The sequence below is a fragment of the Taurulus bubalis genome, assembly GCF_910589615.1.
Source record: "Taurulus bubalis genome assembly, chromosome: 17".
Taxonomy (NCBI): domain Eukaryota; kingdom Metazoa; phylum Chordata; class Actinopteri; order Perciformes; family Cottidae; genus Taurulus; species Taurulus bubalis.
The window spans coordinates 19,495,795-19,518,443 of NC_136605.1; the positions used below are offsets into that span (position 1 = coordinate 19,495,795).

General features: G+C 42.5%; 3 protein-coding genes across 3 annotated transcripts; 2 read left to right on the forward strand and 1 right to left on the reverse strand.

Moving 5' to 3' along the window:
• Positions 1 to 3,764: 3,764 nt before the first annotated feature.
• Positions 3,765 to 9,044, forward strand: hapstr1a (HUWE1 associated protein modifying stress responses a; the record flags this gene model as incomplete). Its single annotated transcript, XM_079233767.1, has 5 exons — positions 3,765 to 3,960; positions 5,022 to 5,102; positions 5,746 to 5,813; positions 6,036 to 6,246; positions 8,728 to 9,044. The coding sequence occupies 5 exons, from the start codon at positions 3,765 to 3,767 to the stop codon at positions 9,042 to 9,044; spliced, it is 873 nt and encodes a 290-aa protein (XP_079089893.1).
• A 4,070-nt stretch (positions 9,045 to 13,114) lies between these two features.
• dctn5 (dynactin 5) lies at positions 13,115 to 15,950 on the reverse strand. The gene is made up of 6 exons (XM_079233348.1): positions 15,846 to 15,950; positions 15,640 to 15,708; positions 15,401 to 15,519; positions 15,169 to 15,280; positions 13,986 to 14,088; positions 13,115 to 13,896 (listed from the first exon to the last, which is right to left on the reverse strand). Exons 1-6 carry the CDS (start codon positions 15,891 to 15,893, stop codon positions 13,799 to 13,801), a joined length of 549 nt encoding a protein of 182 aa, XP_079089474.1. The 5' UTR covers positions 15,894 to 15,950; the 3' UTR covers positions 13,115 to 13,798.
• A 524-nt stretch (positions 15,951 to 16,474) lies between these two features.
• Positions 16,475 to 19,513, forward strand: ndufab1b (NADH:ubiquinone oxidoreductase subunit AB1b; the record flags this gene model as incomplete). Its single annotated transcript, XM_079233023.1, has 5 exons — positions 16,475 to 16,645; positions 18,060 to 18,179; positions 18,273 to 18,360; positions 19,057 to 19,161; positions 19,248 to 19,513. 4 exons carry the CDS (start codon positions 16,475 to 16,477, stop codon positions 19,146 to 19,148), a joined length of 471 nt encoding a protein of 156 aa, XP_079089149.1. The 3' UTR covers positions 19,149 to 19,161; positions 19,248 to 19,513.
• Between the last annotated feature and the right edge of the window lie 3,136 nt (positions 19,514 to 22,649).

Genomic DNA, 22,649 nt, shown 5'->3' on the forward strand with positions numbered 1-22,649 from the left:
TATGCTGCAATGGACGCACAATCAGCAAAAAAAAAAAAAGCAGCCGGCTATCCTAGCTGGCTTCGGGCCTTCGTGTTTACTGTAAAGTTAAGCTCCGCTCGCGCAAATAAATCGTAACGCCATCTCTCGTGCAGCTGTTAAATTAAGAAGGTGTAAGATCACTCTCCTCCTTGGCTCCATTTCTCACCTTCCATCTCCATGTCCTCCGGTTCGCTGAGCTGCTGCTCGCCGGCTTTCTGCTGCTGCTGCGTGTGGTGATGGTGGTTCATGTTGGCAGCTGCTGTTGTTGTTGTGGTCGTGATGCGGAGCTCCCTGCTTTCTCGGTTGCCCTCGACCTTGTCCGGGGTCGGCTCGGCGGGGAACCGGGTTCTGGGCTGCTGGCGAGGTGCGGTAGGGTGCGCAGGTGGGGTGGACAGGTCGAGCCTCGGCGGCCGGGCCTGCTCTGTCGCGACCTCGGCCTTGTCCGCTGTCAGCGCCGGGGAGTGAGGAGGGGAGGTCGGCGGGGGAGCGGGTAGAGAAACACGGACGTATTTGCTCGCTATTCGCCCAATCTCGGCGCCTGTGGTGGGTGCGAGTCGCTGGGTTTTGACGGTGGGATGGATGGACCGGGGGCTCCGAGCGGGGAGGCCCACTGAAATTAGCTAATCAATCAGGCTTTAACCCGGGAAATGTGGGGCAACGAGACAACAAGACTTGCCCCCTTGAGGAACAAATAACGTTACCAACTAGTGATTTCGGTACAACAAACGAAAACAATGGTTCATTTGAGAGAGACACACGTTCAACAACTTTGTCTGCGATATCCCCAGTCCGTGTGCTCCTCCGATTGTCCCTCGTCTGGGGAAGAGCGGAGGAAAAAGCTATCCATTCAAACCAGTTTCCAATCCGGAATAGCACTAATGTTGATTTGGAAGTTCGCGGAGACGAGAGTTGCAGCGGCCCGACGGAAACCAATTCGCCCGCAAACCGCCCCTAACGCAATAACACGACACACAACGCGGCACCTCTTTGCATGTGTAGCTAACCTCTGGTTTCTTGTGAGGAATGTGCCCGGTCATACAACGTTAGCCTGAGCTGTGTGGCTGGCTCTCGACCCGCTCCTCCCGTGGTTTTGTGATGTGTTGAGTCTGAGGTAAATCTCAAAATGGCGGTCGCGCTCTTCTCTGAAATGTCACATCCGCATGGAGATCTAAACACTGGCCCATCCCCGGCCAGGTTCACATCCATGTAAAATGATAGGGATTAGGCGCGTGCATAAACCTAAGTACCAACAACAATTATCAGATGATTGAAAATTATAGAAATGGCGGGGCCTTGAATACTTGTGACTGCACGTTGAAGTACCTCATATTTCTCGCCATTAAACTGCTAAAAAATACTTAACTTTTTACTGAGCAACGTTGAACAGCTTCAGTTATGATTGCAAATGTAAATGGTGTATGCAAAACATGAACAATTATAAGTTTTATGTGTGAGTATAAACCCAATTTAAACTAGATAAAACATAAAATACAAAACAAACAAATGTTCACAAAACACAAATGCATTTTTGGTTTCACTCCAATGCACTGTGCTGCAGAATTTCTATAGTCTATTTTCCATTATAAAGGACCTACACCTGATCTGATGGTGGTAGCACTTTGCTGCTTTGTGGCATCTATTAAATGTTGTTCACCCTAATTTGTTCGATTTACTTACTACATCTAATTATTTATTTATTTTTAGTTGAGCTAATGTATATGATTGTATTTAGTGTTATACAGCCTGATCTTGTGATGTACTTTTAATTTCCAGAGGCCTGCTAATCCTAATTGGTGATAACACTGCAGAGCCTTTTTCGCTTCAAATACTATATTAGGCAATTTGAGCATTATTGAGCATTTAATGTTGGAAACCAGTTTTTGTCAAATAAGGTCATGTCTTTGAAATCATCCGGCTAGAACCTTTTTTTTAAATTACATTTGATTTAAACTGTACACAAGGCACAATTCCCATACTTAATTATCCAACTGTTTTGGAAATGTATACATACCTGTAAACAGTGGGCAACATATTTGTAGAATTACCTACAAACTCCAAAAAGTGTATTTTTTTAAACAATCTCATTCAAATTGTTGCAACGGTTTACGTTTATAAGTTTAACTTTGCCAAAGTAAAACCTCACTTTAATCTCTTCATTAAGAAAGAAAGAAGACAATCAAGACAATAATACAAAATAAAAAAATATCCACAAAACAAAAAGGCAATCAAAACAGTGAGACTGCTCCCAATTGAATGTGTTCAAGTCTCCTATCTATTCATTTATTTATGTTGATCTCTGTCATGTGTTGTGTTATTTCCTTTCATTTTCATTTTCGGTTTCTTTACTTTGTACATACATTTTTTTTTATGTATATATATCCAATTATTTGTTTGATTTTGAAATATTTCTGTTTTGTATTATTGTACTGTTCATTGATTAAACACTTTATTTAAATGATACCAAATTTGGACTTTAGGTACTAATTTAAGTCAAGCACATCGACAATTCATAAATTATCCATCCACCAAAATACCCTGCGACCTTTCTCATAATTGACCATTCTCAGCTAATTCACGGAGAGACCCATGTGACAATATTAGTTAAGAAAGTACTCAACAAATGGAAGCAATTACTGTGGAGAAATGTATATGTTATTTATTTGTATTAGCCCACACACATAAACAAGCAACAAACTAAATTGCAGCAATACAAGCTATCATACAAATTAATAATGTCATATAGCAATGAAAGCTGAAATCAATTTAAACCAAATTAAACCAACTCTTATATAATTGGGTATTGCCACTGTGCAGCACAACCTACGTCCAATCAGGAATTCTCCTTTACCAAGGCAGTGTTCACGGTCTGTATCTGCAGTGCTGAGACCAGACCGTGGCTGTAACAGACAAGCCTTCAGATCTTGAGTAAATAGCACCATGCAGTGGAGAAATACAAAACTACGCCAGGACTCGGCTTGAGTACCGTCGCAGATGGGTATTTTTTAAATGACTCACGCACCCATGTGTATTTCATCTAATTTTATATTTCGGTTAGTGTTCTTTATTAAATAAATAGTTTGCTTTTTTTTAGGATTTCAAAAACTTGGATCTCATGAGTGAATTATCACCAGAGAGTATATATATATGGACTTGGAGAGTGTTGATATGTGTTCCCTAATATATTAGAGGTTGTTTTTTCTGTTGTCAGAAAATAGAAGTTCATAATTAATTCAGTCGATGAGTCAGCTCACAAAAGAGTATTATAATGACGATAAACTTAAAAATATGTATATTATATTGTATAACAACAGTTTTCACGACAAAACCTACTTGAACTCTCTCGCAAGCTTGAGTAATGAGGAATTTTCACTGTGGTTCTTTTGTGTCAATGCTGTGACGTACGTATTTAAGAGCCAATGAGATTCAGAGTAAATGTTTCAAGCCCAACCTACAACGCTCATGTGGCCAATAATATTTGGCTTTAGGTCTAGTAGGCGGGATGTAGCGCTCAACAGGGTAGTCTGCGTTGTATATATGTCGACGTCGGCGACTAGGAAAAAATAGTTAGCTAAGCTTATCTTCACAGATGGTGGTAGGAACAGGGTCCAACGCTATACTGTAGTGCGAAATATTAAAAAAGAAAACATTATTCATGGATTTACTCACATAATTATTTATACAGTGTACAGATAGTCATATAATAACACATTAAAAGCGCATTTCCGTGAGTTTCGGTGCATTAAATGGAGGAGAAGAAGGAAGACGGAGACTCGGAGATACAGGAACACGGACCCGAGCACTGGTTCTCAAAATGGGAGCGGCAGTGTTTGGCCGAAGCGGAGCAAAGGGAGCCGAGCGAGGAGGAGGCCGACAACGATCAGGATAAACTGTGGCACCTCTTCCAGAACTCGGCCACTGCCGTGGCACAATTATACAAAGGTTCAAGACCGCGCTTTCTGTATATCTTGTGATTGTTCGTCTCAACTATAACGTCACTTACGTCGCCAGTAACGTTATCCCGTTGGCTTGCTGGTTAGAAACCCCGTTACTGTAAACTAACGTTAACGTCACTAACCGTTGGACGCTAACTAGCTGGGGTAACGGTTACAGCTGATGCTAAATTTAGCTAGCTGGTGGGGGAGAAAAAAATAGTTCTGAACTATAATCCGGTTTGATGCACTTGGTTTGATTGTTAAACAGCCACATGTAGTTTCACCGACATATTCAAAGTAGCTTAAGTTAACACGGATACCTCTTGTTAATGAGATGGGTGTTGACACCAAGTTAAGACAGCTAACGTAACGTTAGCCAGGCTAGTTACAAAATGGCGACGGTCACAACAATCGTAGCTACGCGACATTCCCAGATGACAGTCTCTTGTATCCTCGGTGTTACCGTATGTCACACCGGACCCGGTTAGCTGTCGGGATGAGACGTACAGTTAACGGCACAGAGCCGTGCTCTCGGGTTTAAACGCCCTGTTCGCCACCGAGGGAGCAGTTTGTTGAGCAAAGCGTCGCCAGCATTATAATCACAAAATGGCGAGGATAGTATTGGTTCGCTGGTGGAAATAATGGTTTGTGTACAATAAGATACGACGGCAATGCCCTTAGACGTTATACATGTGTCCACGCCGACGGAGCTCGACTTGTTAGGCTTATTCGTGTTTGACATGGCTTTGCAACTTTACTGCTGAGAGGGCAGATAAGTTGGTGTGTCGGTGCTTTCTTGCTAAACAAGCTGCTGCCAAGCTGGCCATCTAGCGCTGGCTGACAGTTATTTTTATGCCAAACCCTGTCCCTGCAATTGTAGACGCAAAGACAAAATGGCGAATAAAAATTATCTTCACCTCAACCATGTAATTGCCACGCTGTTGGGCCTCTCGGATGTTGATTTGTTGTCCTTTTGGTCACGTTAATCACGAGTGCTTGCTTTTCAATTCCAGCCACATGTAAGGAATAGAAACCAAACATCCCCCCCTTTTTGCCCCCCTTCCACAGACAGAGTATGCCATCAACAGGGTCTGTCATTGTGGGTGCCATTTCAGAACTCTGCAACAGCAGTAACCAACCTCTACAAAGGTATCTAACCACGTCCCTCTTATCTCTGTCCTTGTGCCTTTTGAGCGGAATATATTGATCTGAAACTACACAACAACAACAAGCCTCTGTTGTTGTTGTGCCTCATTTCAGCAGTATGGACTGTTGCTGACTATCATTGTACATGTAGATGTTGTTGTTGATAGGCCCATCCAACTCATCCATTAAATGGTGAACAGACCCAGTCAAAGTTTTCAGCTCCATATTGATCTGTCTGTCACAGAGCTTGTAGGGTTTTGTATGCCAGTGAAAGACGGGTTAAAAAGAAACGAGACTAAAAAAGAAAAATGTCTATAACAATGTCAGGAATTCACCAGCGAAACAGAGGTTGTTTGTTGTAGTAAGAATGAGATTGTACTGGACCTAATTTGTCAGTCTACCTAGTGCTAGTGAGTGGTGGGTAGTTGGCGCCCGTTGGAAGTAATTTTCTGTTTATTTCAAAGCTGCCAGTCTTGTTTTTTTTTATGTTTTCAACAAAACATACAGAACTAAAGATTGTAACCCATTACACTAAGACTTCCTATGGATTACTGTTATTGGACTACAACATTGTCCCTGTTAAAAGTAGCATGCATATTTGCTTGGCTTTAGACTCCATGATAATAATTGTTTGTCGCCTTCACAGAGAGTGCTGAGGCCCATCAGAGAAGCTTCGATCGGGGCATCCAGATAGGCCACCAACGCCGCCATAAGGTTGGTCTTGTTCCTCTGTTACCTTTTTGTGAGGAACCTCCATTCTCTTGTATCTGGACAAATTGTGATGTTACACCTCCTTGTCATATTTGTTTATTTATGAAACCGGTGCTTACAGACTACATTAGGTTTACACAACAGAGACGTTGAAAGGGCGGTGGTGCACATTGGGTTTTGTTGATGACATTAAATCTTGTTTAACTGACTTTTATTGGATTGCAGGACATGTTGGCCTGGGTGAAAAAGCGTCGGAGAACCATCCGTAGGGAGGATCTTATCAGTTTTCTGTGCGGCAAAGCACCACCACACAGGAGTAGCAGGGCCAATCCCCGGCTGGCCATGGTGGCTCCCAGCCGGGCGAATTCACCAGCTGAGACTGGCTCATCTGTGGAAACTGACCTCCAGCCCTTCAGGGAGGCTATAGCACTGCATGGTGAGTAAAGTGCAAGCCTGGCTCACACCTTACACACTCACTAGTGGTCATTCAGCCACCTAATCAGACATGTGAGTCACAACCCAAGGGGAAGCTACATTGTTGGATATAATCTGTTGTCCTGTTACCTTTTAAAGCCAGAATAGACAACCAATATTGTTGTGTGTGTGTGTGTGGGCATGCTCACTCTTTAGATTCTTCAAAGTGTGGGTGGGGCCTACTGATTCCACCGATTTATGGTTTGGCAATGTATTGTTGACTGGTTGGGAGCTACGGTATTTCATATGAAGACCTTTTTTTAAATGATCAACTGGCTCGTTTACTAATATACAGGTTGTCACCTGGAGTAGAAAAACATATTGTGTTTAAGTCTGATACCAAGTACAGAAAGTTAGTTTGTGAGAGTGTGTGTTTGAGGGCTCTTGCTTGTCCTTCAGTCATCGTCCTCCACCAAATGTGGCTCAGAGATAAGGGCATGTTGTGCTTTTGGTCAGTGGTGAAAACAGGCCTCATGTTCGTGTGTGTGTGTACATATGCTTCACTTATTCAAAAGTAGAGTAGTTTGTCAGTGACCCTGGTTTCTAAATATGCAGCTGCAGTACATTGGTGTTTCTGGTGAGCTGTCAGTACAAATGTATATTCTGAAGGTCCCCACATTTGAAAGGGTAACTGAGGTTGGGGTGGATGATGTTAGGCACTTAGCGCTTTAGGTTACAGAAACACAAGTTCAGTCTGTGTCAGGTGGTTTCAGCGTGTCTCCTTTCTCAGTTATCAGAATCCATTTGCATTTCATTTACGTGGACGGATCTGGATTCACACTTCTGTCAACTCCCCCTGTGACTCTTTTAGATGATCAAATTCACTGATTTTTATTCATGTACACAACCTTGGTGTGTGAAAGGCGTTTAACTAATTCAAAATGAGAAAGCTGCATCAGGAATACAGAACAAAATGTACTGAACCATTTCAACAGCATTTTTATTGTTACGGTTGGGAGATGGATATGGTTTCCTGATTGGGTCAGTTTGGGAGTTACACCTGTCACCTCTCCTGTAAGGTTACAGGTACAGTTGCCAACAGAACTCTTGCTACAGTTTTGTTGCTGAGTCAATGTAATTGTGAAGAGGCTTGAACTTGACTCCCGTTCCCTTCTGAAATCCAAAATGGAGACAGAAACAGACACTGAAATAAAATAGTGACTTTTGACAAATGATGTCCTGTCAAAGAGCTGTTATTTTGCTGTCTCCTTTCCCACAAGAGGAACATTTAACCTCGTTACTCATTTCAATAGCGCCCAACTGGTTATGTCTGAGAGAAAAAGGAAGTGGCGTGCATCTTTTAAATTAGGTCTAATATTAAAGGTGCTATTGATAACATTCAGAAACTAGATGTTGCTTTAGTATCCCCCTTTTTAATTGCATTCTCTTCACAACCTGGTTGCCAGTTTGTTGCATAACCTGCATATTGTATGGTCGAGACACCTCAAGTGATGAATCTTTTGTGTTTGGCTAATGTCGGAAAAGGACTTTATTTCATAAAGATTTAGGTTACTTTGTGCAACGTAATCTTAGGCTTAGGACGTATAACTACTTTTCTGTCTGCATGGCGTATACTCACTTCTAAAGCCCCTTCAGTATACATTGTTTAAAAGAAGTATGACGTCGAGGAACTTAAACGCAGCTCTTCAGCGATTGAAGCTGTTATTTCTCATTTTAATATCTAACTGGAGACGATACACTAGTTAGGGTTGTAGGTAGCTGTTTGTTTTTGTTTAAATATGCCGAATTACGAATTTATAGGTTATTGTTGTCTGGCACTTAGTGCATAAAAGTTCTCTTTCAAGCATTCAACGCAACTATCAACACATGGAGACTTTCCAATTTGGCACGGCCTCTCCCAAATAATCCGGCCACGTAACCGTCCATTCATGAAATTAACTTGCACACTTTAAGATCGCCTTTACCCTGCAAATAGTTTCATTTAACAAAGTAATCCTGGCCAGTCATAAACCACATGTCAGCGCATTGCCATTTTAAATCAATAGAATATATTCCAACAACGTAATCCACCAAATCACACCTCAGTATATTCTGTTACTAAATATTAAATTCAGAGGGCGATTAAGCCGATTATCCAAACTATCTTTCTTATATCGGTAATACAAATATGATGTTGACAGTTGGATTGATGTGCCCACACTGTGCTTCCTTGGTTAGTCACCGTTGGTTCACTCAAAAGACCCCATTGATGTACGTGTAGCCTTCGTTCTCGCCACATGGCAAAGTCGGTAAATTATGGCGACAGATGGTTGCAGCTGCTACCAGACTGACAGTTGTCCATGTCATTTTCTTTCTTTTTTTAAACTCATGTGATCAAGGTTTCCATGCAGTCGCCTGCTTATCTGTCTTAGTTCTCCAACTGATGCCCCCCTTGTCTGTTTCTGCTCTCTCCTCTCTGTCCCGCCTCCTCGTCCTTCCACAGGTCTGAGTGGCGCCATGGCGAGTATCAGTGTGCGCTCTGGTGCTCCAGGGTCTCCCACACATGTGAGCGGGAGCAGCAGCAACGGCGGCGCTGCCGGCGTAGGCGGTTCCTCCGGCTCGGGGCCGGTGTGCCGCAGCCGGCGCAACGGGCTCCAAGACGTCGACCTGAACACTTTCATCTCGGAAGAGATGGCGCTGCATCTGGACTCTACAGGCTCCGCCTCTGCCGGAGGGGGAGGAACCAGGAAACGAAACTCCACCCAGTGTAGTGACGTCATCACAGACTCCCCTACACACAAACGCAACAGGATGATCTGATCTGCTGCCTGCCTATGTGTGCGTGAAGGGATGGGGGGGGAAACGCCTTCAAAGCCAAGGCGAGGAGAGCGGGGGATGGATGGGCTTATGTGGGACGGACGGACGGACACGCAGACATTCGGATGCCTCGCTGTGCAAAAGAACCCGGCCTGAAAATGAAAACCGGGATCTCAGTTCGGTGTATTCAAATGTTGAACGAATTCTATTCCTTGTCTCCTTTCCCCACACTATTACTACAAATCACTTATCTGCAATCAGAACACCTAATGTGTGTGTGTGTGTGTGTGAGACTGTGTGTGACACTCGGAGCTCTGGACGACATCACACGCTCCTCAGACATTGCCGCCCTGGACAGGAGACAACGAAGGAAGTCACCAACTCATTGTGGGACGCCGACAGTCCTCAAAGGGGGCGAACATGCACTGTGCTGCGCGACGAGCCGCTTTGATCCTCGACACACGTGTGCCCCTCCCTCCCTGAACCTCACCCATCCTCACCCACCACCTTAATAAGGAAGTGAGGGCCATGATCAAATCGTCTCACTCAGTGAACCGAGTTGCACGCCAAATGTCGGACCCAACTCCCGCCAGAGACTCGCCTCTGCGTCAAACCAACCCACCTGCTCTTTTTTTTTTAATTTAATTTTGTTTCTTCATCATTGCAGCTCTCGTCTGGCGTCGCCTGTCAGGGGCGGAGCTAATTCGCCCAGCAGGAAGCACATCTGTGGCATCACCCGGCTTCATCTGCCGCTTGTAGCCGGTCACATGTCTCTGGCTACAAGGTCGATGGCAAGTAACTCTATTCTCTGCTAACGGCTCTGCTTCAACTGTGGCTTAATTTAGTTCAGCCGGTCGTCCCCTTTTTTGTTTTTAGTTCTTCAACCACCAGTGTTACAATTCTTGGTTTGTTGCCACTGTTTGCAGCAGTTATAGCCGAGTTGATTTTTGCGTTCTTGCAACACTTTTTTTTGTTCTGTTCTTGAAGATAATGGAAAAGGAAATGAATTTTCTTTGTGTACTCAGCTTGTCAAACAGACCTCTCCCTCTTTTTACCTTTAGTCTTATTACTAAAACAGCTGCTGTTTTATGTGATCTTGTGATAATTCTGATGAGTTGCAATAAGGATTTTTGCACTTAGCTTTCACCTCCTAACTCATGCAAACAAATCGGCTCTTCCGTTGTATCCCAGTCGTAGCCTCGTCCTGCCCACACATTACTTAAAGGTCGCTGCTTGGAGACGACCGGAAATGGACCCAGCAACTCTTCAGAAGTACACGATCACGTCGTGGAGTGGTTTTATCTGCGCGAGTTCCACTTGTGTTCAAAGAATCCGAGTCGTTCCCCGCCTGACAAAAGGATACAAATGCATCTAAAGATATTCTGTGCTGTAAATGAAGCATAAGTCACAGAAATATTTTATAAAAGTAGCGTCTCAACAGACCCGCTAAGCATGGCAGCCATTTTTGGACCGAGTGTCTGATCGGGTGTTGGGACGCCGTCTGCTTTTTGTGTCGGGGCGTGTGCGTTAATACGACGTGGATGGGTGTGATTCTACTCGGTACAGGACGATGCAACTCGGGGCTCGTTTCTTTCTTGAAATTGTTGTTGCCTTTCCATCTTTCTGTAACGGAGGAGGAGGAGACACCGACATCGCACGAGTCAGAACTTTGGGTACATTTTGCAGTTTGTAAAGTCGTAGAAACTGGAACTGCACAGATTTCTAAGTCTTCATGAAAGATTATTGGAGTTAAATCTCGGAGCGTTTGTGGGCGTCATGAAACTCAAATTGTTGGAATATGCTTTCATTCAGCATAGGAACCTAACAAATTGTAAATTATTTATAAATATGGAATCTTGAGTTGTCTAGTTATCAAACCAATTATAACTATTTCAAAGATGCCCGGCTGTAGTGATACAGTAAGTTAAACCTCCCGACTGTACCTGAAACACTCGCTGAAGCCGACTTGTGAGACCTCAATGGATTCCTCCTCCTTTTTTCACATCCCTTCACCTTTTTATGACCTGGAAAGTGGGTTTTCTTTAGTTGTAAAAAGCATGCCAGTTTTTAACTTCTGTTACATTTCGGTCACAGATTTCATTTTTGCGTTAGAGGTTGACTTTTATATTCACACACACACACGATTGCTGGCTTGTCGGTGAAAGAGAAGGACCCCCGGCTGAGATTTGTTGAAGAGTTCTGCATTTAGGAGTTTGTTCTTGCGTACAAGTGAAACCACTGAGTTAGGCGGATGGAAATGTAAACATTTTATATTGGAAAAGTGAGATTTGATTTTGCTTCCGGCGAGCTTCTGATTACTGCGAAGGAGTTCCCGGTGAGGATTCATGTCGGCCTTGGTTTAAAGCCGTTTCTGTAAAAAAAAAAAAAAAAAGCAAAAAAAAAGCAAACTATTTCGTCTTGTAAGTTCTGGGTTGCTTCATCCAGCGAAGGCAGAGTGAAAAATGTAACATAGGAAGGATCCGTGTTTCTTGAATAGGAACGGCAGCCTAAAAAGTCCCTGTTCGAGTCCACCGGACCGCTTTAGACTCGGCATCGCGCTCATGGAGGAATTTCACGATGCCGTGAACCCAGAGGACCCGACCGCTCGTCCACGCGCTCTTCAGTTCGTCCCGGCACTTTACTCACTGTTGTGTGTCTAACACTCCGCATCGGTAGCATTCTCGACTGAAACCAAATGACACGTGTTGTTACAAATTAGTAGGTTTAACCTCTCAGTGTTTCTGTTGCATGACAACTAGTCAGTTAAAGGGAAGATGTGACGTGTCTGCTGACAGGAAAAAATGCACTCAAATTCAGACAAAGGATCCATCCTTTATTTTTTTTTCCCCAAAGGCCCGACTAAAGAGTTGTCTGTGAGCAGGATTGTGCCGTCTGACTAATCCCACTGTTGAACCTGCAGCGTTGACCATCGACTAGCCTGGATTATAATGGAGGGGGCACTTAGTGTTTTTCTTTTCTTCCCCGGAGTCGCCGGCCTTCATCCACATTGTTTCAAAAGGCTGACTCATGCCACGTGTCTCTGGAGCCAACACTATTATCAACAGTTTCTTGATACTTATTTGTTTAAAAAAATAATAAATGGCTAATCTATATACTTAACATTTAATTGTTGGTATGATATATGTGGTTCACATTGTAAAAGAAATAAAACCATTGAGTTGAAATTGGACAGACTGTTTCATTTAACAAAATGTTTAATGTTTGGTTATTTCATAATTGCATTTGCTTAATTAAATAATTAGGGTTCTCTATTAATAAACAGACATTTTAAGCTCTTTACTTGCAGTTCTTTAACGTTGGATGAGTCACATTTCTTTGCATCATCAGTTGAGAGTAAAAAAAACAACAAAGCAAACATTTTCAGGCAAAGTTAGGAAGCTTTATTTTTCTTTTCCGTCACTGTGCAAATATTTGGTGTGAACTCAAGAACTTGCTCGACCTCCCTATAGGTTAAAAAATAAACAAACATATCATTGACGTTGCACAGGTCATTGCATTTAGTTGACATTTCCAGGTGGGTGAAGGGAAACTGAGCTGTTAACTGTTGTGGGACTGATGGGGATTTTGTTCAGACTTCTCAGAGTGGAGGGTTCTGAGTTTGTGACTTAGTTTCTGAACTGAGCTGTTCAGGATCACAGAAGTTCTCTTGGTCTGGGTCCTGCTTCAGGCCACTGGGGGGCGCTAGAGGAGCAAGTTAGATAAACATCTGATCTCCACATCATGAGATTAATCAATTCACTCGTTAGACCTCAAGGATACACTGTTTTGGTGAGGGGGGGGGGAAATAATGTAAACACAACTTATTTACAAGAACTGCACAGGTGATGGCTAGAAGTGATGGCTAGAAGTGATGGCTAGCAGTTAGCCTAAAGTTGTAAACAAGTCATGTTTTTGCTGACCAAAACATGCGGTGTGTCCTGAGGTCTAACAGTAGATTTCTTTACTTGTAGAACATTTGTAAAGCTAATTCTGTGAATGACTCATTTTCACATCCATGTGTACTTTACAGTTTTATATTGAAGACAGAGCCGAGTCCACATAAGTTGGTTTTTCAAGCTTTTATATTTATTTAATTGAACTGTTTTCGGTGTTGGCTTCGGCTAAACACAGGGGGCAGTTGATCCTTTGAAACAAAATAAAAATCCACACTGTATTAAATAGGTTTTATGACGATTTCCGTGAGCCAGTGAACGAGAAAGCAAACGAGTTCTTCAACCGTAGAAATAAAATGACAATAAAACAGAACACATTTCACAAATCGCTGATTTAATTTAAGTTTCCTGCTGCGTTTCCCAAAATGAAATGTGGACCTGAGGGACGCACATGTACAGCCAACATCCTCACTCACAACTGCTGTTGCTTTGGTCCACGGGTGTCTTACAGTATATTACAAGCGTTGTTCATACATCTGCACACTTCTTCCTCCCTCCCATAGCTCCTCATCTTCACCAACGAAGATTGTGATTATCGGCAGCCGCTCCGAGGTCCTCGAGCTTCTGGGCGGTAAACGTGAGCAGTTTAGGAAAGTTTTTCTCAAGACTCGCGTCGCAATTTGGAGCTGCGCACATGCACAATTGCCTCCTGCAGCTATAAACCTACTGTAAAATCATATAAATGTTCTTAAAAGGACAAAATGTTTGTCCTTGGGGCAGAGAAAGTCTAGTGAGAGACCTGGAACTGTCTGGAGAGGGTGTGGATCCTACTGACAGAGGCAGACAGAGGTTTTGAGGCAGGACTCAGATCTGGCTGAGAGGCAGGAACTTCTGGTAATAACTCTTGGTTACGTCGATCATGAGGTCCTGCGTGCACTCTGGGAGCTCTCCTGAAAATAGACCTGAGAGAGGGAGACGAACACAGGTGAAGGACGTGACGGGTGAACAGAAAGGGGAGGAGTCAGGTGCAGGTTTGTGTGGCGCAGCGGACCTGGGCATCCGGAGAAGACGGTAAAAGGCGGCACCACGGTCTCGGGAGGGAGCACCGTGTTGTCTAAGATCTTGCAGCAGTCCTTCAGCACACAGCGACGACCCTGCACACAAAACAAGGAAACAACAGATGCTGGCTGTTCAGAACAATGGAGCAGAAAGCGTCCTGATAGTGCTCAGAAAACTGGGCTAAGTTGGAGATTTGTTCTCACGAGGGAACTAGTTTCAGTTTTGACATACAACTCAGTCTACACAACTTTAAAAAACATTTGTTGTACTGAATCCCATCTTTACCAACAATTATGTGTCATCATAATCATAAGAGTATTATTTGTATATACATATAGGGTGAATTCATAACAATATACCTTTCCAGTAATAATAGAGGTATATTTTTTATTTGAATTGTTCATATAAATGCCATTTCTGATTTATATAATATACATTTGGCTCCAGAAGCTGTTCACACTGTGTTGTATTCTACTTCTTTAAGAACAGCAGTGTTGTCAAAACTCCAGCGATAAAAAAAAAAAAAAAAGAGTATGCCGAGTTCCTGCTTTTTAATATGACGTACTATGCTATGCCGTCTTTACTGGTACACGTTACTATGACATTCTATATACTATGTCCTTTTACATGTCATTTTAATATAGTGTGTGAGAAAAAACGTCACAATAGATTATGTAATAAATAATGTCCTGCACAGTTACCTGGTGATCCTTTTAGGGCTATTGTTTTGTTTGTATTACTAAAAAATGAACTAGTAAATTGAAAAACAAAAGTCAGTATATTATTTTTTTTACTGTCAACAATTATCCACTTTAGAAACCAGAATCAAGACATGTAATTATGCACAATTAACAGACTTATTTGTTTAAATAACCATCATAAATTCTGCTCTTTCAGTTGTGTAATCTAACAAGACAATTCTAATTAAATGTTTTGTAAGCAAAACTGCGATGACATTAAACAAAATGAATCAAATGTGTTGTGTTCCATTCCAGGTCTGTTTCTGCTCAAGACATCCCTCCTGAGCACCGATCATCTGAACATGACCATCATGTGACTGTTTCACCAGAGGCAAGAGGAGACACTGCTTCTGTTTATGTCCTCGCTCTCTCCGTCATCGTGTTTCCTGTGTGCTTGGTTGTGTGTGTGTGTGTGTGTGTTTTCATTCCACTTACTATGACACAGTTCTTGCCAATGTGGACGTAGGAACCGATCTGTGCTGCGTTGACCACGCAGTCCTCCTCGATGAAGACGTGGTCTCCGATGTGCAGCGGGAAGAACGCCACCCTGGAGGAGAGGAAGAAATGTGGGACACAAAACAAATCTGTAACACAAAGACAAGTACCCTGTTGTACACAGTGACTGACAGGAAAATCTATCTGCCATTAATAAAGAAGGATGCTTTACCCTTTGCTGAACTTTTTGAATGGTGGTCGAATGACGCTCCTGCTCTTCACCACACAGTGTCTGCCCACCCTGACGTTAGCCAGGTCTCCTCTGATGATGCAGTCATTCATGACAATAGTCTGGAGGAGAGAACACACGCATGCAATGTGAGCTGACAGAGTAAACTGATGACAACATAACTGTCCTCACAGAAAACTGCATAAATCAGTTTGGTGCCTCTTTGGGTTTTTCTCCCTTACTTTGCCATTGAGTACGATGTTTTGACTTCCACAGAGCACCGACTGTCTGCTCACTTTGTTACCAGAAGCCTAATAAACAACGACAGAAAGAGACAGAAACAATGATGTCAGTTATCCAGAGCCCAACGCCCTGTTTAGCTACGGTTAGCTAACCTAAATAGCAAGCGACTAGCTAGCTAACAACGGATGAAAATCAAACACATTACCGTTTCAATGTACTCTGCTTTGTTGTACAGTATTTCAGACAACTCCATGACTGAGAATAAATATAATATATGCTAATATAGTGGCGATAATCCAGTAATAATAACCCTCTTGTCTGTGTTGCTGTCAGCTCGCTCAGCTTCTTCTTCTTCGGCCGACTCTATGAATGTAGATTCAGACAATTGGAGTAGAGTGTCAAATAATCGATGGATTTCGTTTAGCCAAACACATGAAAAAGTTATTTAGTATATGACTTATATTTGAGTTGTATCGCATTAGAGTTACATTAAGTGTTTAATTATTCTGCTCCTTGAGGGCATTTGGTAAAAATAATCACCTAATTACCAACAGCTAATCCGTAATGTGACTCTGTTATCGATTGGTCTCCTCTGGGTTGAATCCTCTTACTTCCTCTGCGATTTTCTATTTGACCTTCTATCACAAATTGATCTTCATACATTTTTTTGGGATAGTCTGTTTAGTAACTAACAAATCACACAAACACGCAAAAAAAAAAAAAAATCAAACCAAACGATTTCAGTTGCGCGCATGCGCACTGCGGAGCCCTTGATTCCCGTTTCCTTCTTCGCGTTGCACGCTGGGAGCAAACAGTCACTTCTCCTCCTCCGTCATGGCGGCTCGTGTCCTGCAGCAGTGCGTCCGCACGCTCGCCCGGCCCTCGCTGAGGCTTTCCTCCGCCAACCTGGTGGCCAGAGCCGCTGCGGTCCCGTCGGCAGCCCCTCACCGGCCCGTCTCCTTCGCCGCCGGCAGCCGGAGGACGCGGTGGCTCGCACTGCGCCCGGTGAGTCTCCGGTAACATTGAACCGTCTGCGGCCTAGCGCTCGCTGCTGTGACCTACCGACGCCTTTCAAACCCGGGCGGGTTACAGACGAGCCCGGTACAAGTTCACCACGGCACGCGAGTAGCTTATCTCACCACGAAGGGAACATATGTCAGGGTGACTTTCGGACGGAAAGTCCACGGACCCTGGGAACGGTTTATTTAGTTCATTACACAACAGCCATGTTTTGCTTGTTGGCTCGCGAGCTGCAAAGTTAGTGAGTTCACTGACACACATGTGTGTTGTTGTTCTCGTCTCGCCTTCAGTTAGATGACAACACTTCAACATAATCTCCTTTTAACACTTAAAGCTGATTCTGCACGAGCTAAGCTAATGCTGCTTAGCATTGAACTTTTAGTGTTGTGTTAGCTAGCTAGCTTAGTTGAATTACTGTGTTTTTTTTCTGTGCGCCTGCAGCATGTTTAATTATATAGTTTATTCCATGTTACTTTAGTTAATGTGTCCCACAGTCAAGATGTTGTCAAGTTACAAATAAATAGCACATGTCGTTAAATATGCTGCAGGATCCAAAGCATTAATGTGGCAGCAATCCTTGTTCTGTGAAGATGTAGTGCCGTTATTTACCTGAGCAGCTCTTCCTCAGTGTGTTGTAAATTAAAGCTTCTGATGGATTTGGTTGGGATATTAATGATCCTAGTTAGCTCAAAATTGCATCAAAAGTCCCAAACGATGGTAGGTGAGTTAAATAGGTCTTTAAACCGAATGCATAGCTACTGCTATGACAATAAAGCTACAGGGCAAACAATATTATAGACTGAAACTGCAATCTGAGCCAGAGTGTCAAAATAAATGCACCCAATCTCTTATTTAGCACTTTCTTTTTTAAATGAAGGCAAAACCATTTTAGAATAATTGAAATAATAAATGCCCGCCCACCTAAAGGGAGTGATAAACCCCAGAGACTGACGCAGTAACTAATATTAAGATTCAACTTAAGTTTGTTTGAGTGTGCGTAAGAGTTGTGACTGATCTCAGGTCAGTGGTGAAGTTGAGATAATCTGAGAGATCAATACTAGATGCTTTAAAGGCTGTAAGTAGGAGTTTGAAGTTGTGTTGCATGCATGGCTGATAAAGTCATGTCAGTACGGAGTGATGTTTCCAGCTTTGCTCTACACAAACTTCCAGTTACAGACTAACGCAAGGGGTCGCATATGTGATTATTAGTCTTCCAGTTCCTTCGTCTCAGTCAATAGCTGTTTTTAAATGGGTTTCGTCAGACGTCTGAAATCATTTCTGAGGTTACTACATGCTTAAGATGTTTTAATGAAGCGATTGAGAACAAGAATAAAATGTGTTTCTCTGACCGCCGCCTGCTCGCCCTCTGTGTGCATCTCCGTGACCTCCTCTTCCTCAGATCCCCTCAGTGGGCGTGTTGTGCCGACAGTACGGGGACCTGCCCCCCCTCACCCTAGAAACCATCAAAGACCGCGTCCTGTACGTCCTCAAGCTCTACGACAAGATCAACCCCGAGAAGGTGAGCGGGAGAGAACCGTCGTCTATGAGATGAAATGTCAGCGGTTGTGAGACATGTTTCTAACGCCAGTCTCGCTTCCTCGTTGCTGCGCAGCTGCAGACGTCCTCCCACTTCATGAAAGACCTCGGCCTGGACAGTTTGGACCAGGTGGAGATCATCATGGCCATGGAGGACGAGTTTGGTGAGTCGGCATGTTGTGAGGCTGCTGGTTGGTCCGAGGTGAACAGTAACGTCTTAATCACACCTAAAACTGAGAGGCTGTGTGGTTACGACCGTTTTCCTTTTATTTTTGGTCTGTCCCTTTTAAAAAATAAAAATAAAAAATCACATCTCAAAATTCATCTTTGTGACTGTCTTTTTCAAATAAATGCTTTATTTATTTCTTATTTAGTTTAAGAAGTGTTGGAATAGAGCTGCAAAGACTAGTTGATTAATTACTCGATCATCTGAAAAATAATCTGCAACAATTCTGATTGTGAAATATGGTTTCCGCCATTTTTCTTTTTTAAGTGACAGGGCCAAAACCTTCGTGTTTGGGTCTTCTCAAATGTGAGAAAATTGTAATATTATAATTTCCAACTGAATCTTTTAAATTTTGGACGATGCAACTCATCAAACGATGTCAACAAGAACTGAAAATGTGATGTCAACAATTTATTGACGTTGGAGGACATTTAATTATGAAAACAATCGTTAGTTGCAGCACTTAAAGACTTGCGTTTATCAGATATATAAAGTCCCCAGATTAAGAGATGTATGGTTTCCATTGTAAACGCACTGATTTTGGCACGAAGCTGTTTTTCTGTGGTGTGTTCAAGTACATCTTTACCGAAAACGTGAGCCTGCGATTTACCTTTTTATTGTGTTTCTCCCGCAGGCTTTGAGATCCCCGACGCAGAGGCAGAGAAGTTGATGAGTCCTGAGGAGATTGTACAATACATCGCAGACAAGAAGGACGTTTATGAGTAGAGTTAGTTCAGAGGCAAGTTTCTCTCGTTTTCTCTTCACCGTCTGACACATGTTCTGTTCCTGTGCAGTCGCTCATCGAGGTTTGTGTGTTTCTCACAGGTTGACCCCAGCGTGACCCACAACAGGAAGTACATGCCCACACTTCCTCCCCGTCAGCTCTTCTGTCCGTTGACGTCAAGCTGCCGCGTCTCGTGTTTGCCTGTATTTAAATGAAAATGTTATTTCGGAGCTCGGATGTAAACAAAATATAAAACATGGCTATAACCCCGGTTTAAATATTTTATTTTTTTCTTTCTTCCAGCTCCACAATGTGGTTCCAATGTATAATTTCTCACAAATAGATCAATAAATACACATGCTGTATATTTCTGTGTATCTGCTGTGATATTCATTGTTGTACAGGAGGAGCAGACATGTCGAGTTAAAATTAATATCAAAATGTCCGGGTTATAAATAAAGACTTGTAGAGTTTAAACAAGTTTCAGTCTGAAGGTCACGTTGTTTTCTGACCCACTAGAGAGAACTTTGACATGTTGGCTGAGGCTTCAGGGATTTGTAGTAAAAATAAAAGATCCACTGTGGTTTGAAGTATTCAATTTACTGACAATGCTGATTATAATCCATCTCTAGTGTGAAAAAACAAGTCAGAATGTCAAACAGTGATCGTCACAGTATGTGTTGAAAGTTATGAAGTCACTCTAGTACGTCGAAAGACTTCATACTGTATTTAAATTTCATATGTAAAGTTATCAAAAGTATATATTTTTTCAACCCAAAATGCTTAACACTGATTAGGAGGTACATCACTGGAATAGAGATCTCAGGTTTAGTGGAATTACTGCAGTGAACCTTTGAGTAGTTTTCAGACAACGATTTGACAAGTTATGTAATGAGCTCAGAAAATACATAGGTTGCCAAAAAGCTTTTTAATGCTATTACTATGACCAAATTAAAACATGTAGGCCTCATTAAGTCGTCTGGGTTCATTATATGTAGAACCAGTACTTTTACTTTAAGCGTTTGAATACAGAACGTCATAATGGTGTATTTATACTCAAGGATTGATCAATACTTATTCCACCACTGGTTCAAATAAATGAATATTTTACTTCATGCTGAAGTCAGTTTCAACTGAGACTGGAAACTAATTTAAACAGTTTTATTGATCACTGATCAGAGTGAATTCTTGTAAATAAAAACATGTAATTTGAAACCTCAGGTTTCCCTGTGGACATTACACAGAAGCATCCCATCGTTTACAGTAGAAACCAAAGGGTTTAATTCCCTCGTCGAACCCCAAGAAGAGACAGATGAAGCAGCGAGTCGTTGTTAGTCTTTTATTGAGGGTTGTACCCAAGTTTTACAGCTTTGTATGACGGCTGCAGGAGCCAGAGGGTTACAAACAGTAATCAGTATACGAGTACAGCCAACAGAAGACCTACTACTAACTACTCTACACCTTAGTACAGATTCTTAAGCACTAAAATCCAGAAAAATAGGAGAAAAAAATAATACGGAACAAACCAAGCAACAAAAGGAAGGAGAATAAAAGGGATTAAATGAAACCAAACAAACAGACAGCATCAGAGGAGACATTCATTATTAGAGCACACTGGAGTTGGTTTTCTATACCTTGTAATATCAGGCGACTTCGTTTTTTTGTCAATTTTTATACCCATACAAATAAAGATTGTCCTTCAAAAAGTGCAGTTTCCCCCGAAGTTTAAGATAAAATCCTTTGATGACCCGAGGAAGACGTTTGAAAATAAAAAGGTACTTCCCGTTTTTGTTTGTAAGAGAGGAAGACGTCCCTCTTGTTGATTATAGACACTGTACGTTTATATTCTCATATATATATCTATATATAATATTATATATAGTTTCAACAGTCTCCCAAAGCAATGTGCATATAGGTTTACATGTGATCCAACTACACACTGTGGATTGATAGAATCTCTATAAAAAACATTGTAGTTGTGTAAAATTTGCAGTTTCACCGGCCTCGGCCTCCTCGGCTGACAGGAGGCAAGCTGTGAAAATAAAGAAATGGACTTTGCAAATCTCAACGCGTCCTCCTCTCCTGCTACAACTGGCCCGACGGTTGCTAGGTAATAAAGGTATTTTCTTCTTTTCGGTTATTATTAATATTATTATTATTAGTAGTACGATTCAACGATGGCACAACATGTTTCGAGGAATATTATTGGGAATCCCATCTAAACTGTGTTTTTAAAACATTTTTTTTTGGGATAGTAAGTCTTTTTTTTTGTAGTTTTTTTTTGTTTTTAAAGAAAGCAAAAAACCCAAGGTGGACATGGAAGCCTGGGTTCAACACTCCACTGCATAGTCTGAGCGACTCCCACCCTCCCCGGTACTCCCCCACCCCGAAAACACCCCACCCTCCCACATCTTTGTGCTGGTTAGACTAAAGCTTTTCAGGGTTTTTGTTTGTGTATTCATTTAAAATGTAATGACAAAAAAAAAAAAAAAAAAACGACAGCAGATTCTCACAGTTTGTGTTTTTTTTCTCTCGTTTCAGTTGTTTTTTTTGTGTGTCAGAAATAAAATGGCCGCTGCGCTTTTGATCGACAACGGGAGCCGTTGGGTGTGTCACGATATAATATAGCGTTTGCTCACAGGATAGTTAAGTCAAGAGGAGGGGGGGAAAAAACAAAACAGCGTCACATTATTTTTCTTAAACATTTAAAAGTAGTAGAGTATCACCAGCCAGCTTCCCTCCTTTCCTCTCTCCTAGCCTCCTTTCCTTCTCTCCTCCCCTCCTCTGGCCTCGGCGGGAAGCTGCTCGGCAGCCCTGGGGATTGTACGTTGCTCATGGTGGTTTTCACTCACGGAAAAGGTTTTCCTCACGTCATCTTTTTGCAAATGACATTTTTCTTCAAGCATTTAACATTGTCCAGCTTTTTAAATATACACACACACACACACACACACACACACACACACACATACCCCCCCCACCCCCCAAATCCCTTTCCTTCCCTCTTACCGTCCCTCCTTGATTTGGCATGATAATGTGTTCAAGCATTCACGTTTCTGTACGAGACTGGGTTTTTGCATCTTCTCACACACACACACACACACACACACACAGTAGATTGGACCAGACAGAACAGAGCGAGATTTAGCTGGAAACCAAAAACAGTAACATGGACATAAATGAATAAATGAGGCGTTTACAGATGCTCGTCCCTTCTTGCAGCGGAGCGCTGCTGCTCATCCGAGGTCAGTCAGTGTCCCGCTAACTTGTTAAGGTAAGGATACTGAGGAGGGACAAAACTGCTCCCAGATCAGTGCCGGGAGAGAAGCAGAAGCAGAATGAACGAAGTGTACAATAATTTCACCGAGAGCGGAACGGGAACACGGACTTGCAACCAGACCCTCGTGTCAGTTTTGCGTTTCCTCTCCTTGTAGTTAAGCTTAGGAGTCGGAGAGGGAGAGCTGATCCTGGGTAAGCCAGCGGAGCGGCAAGCGTAACCCCGT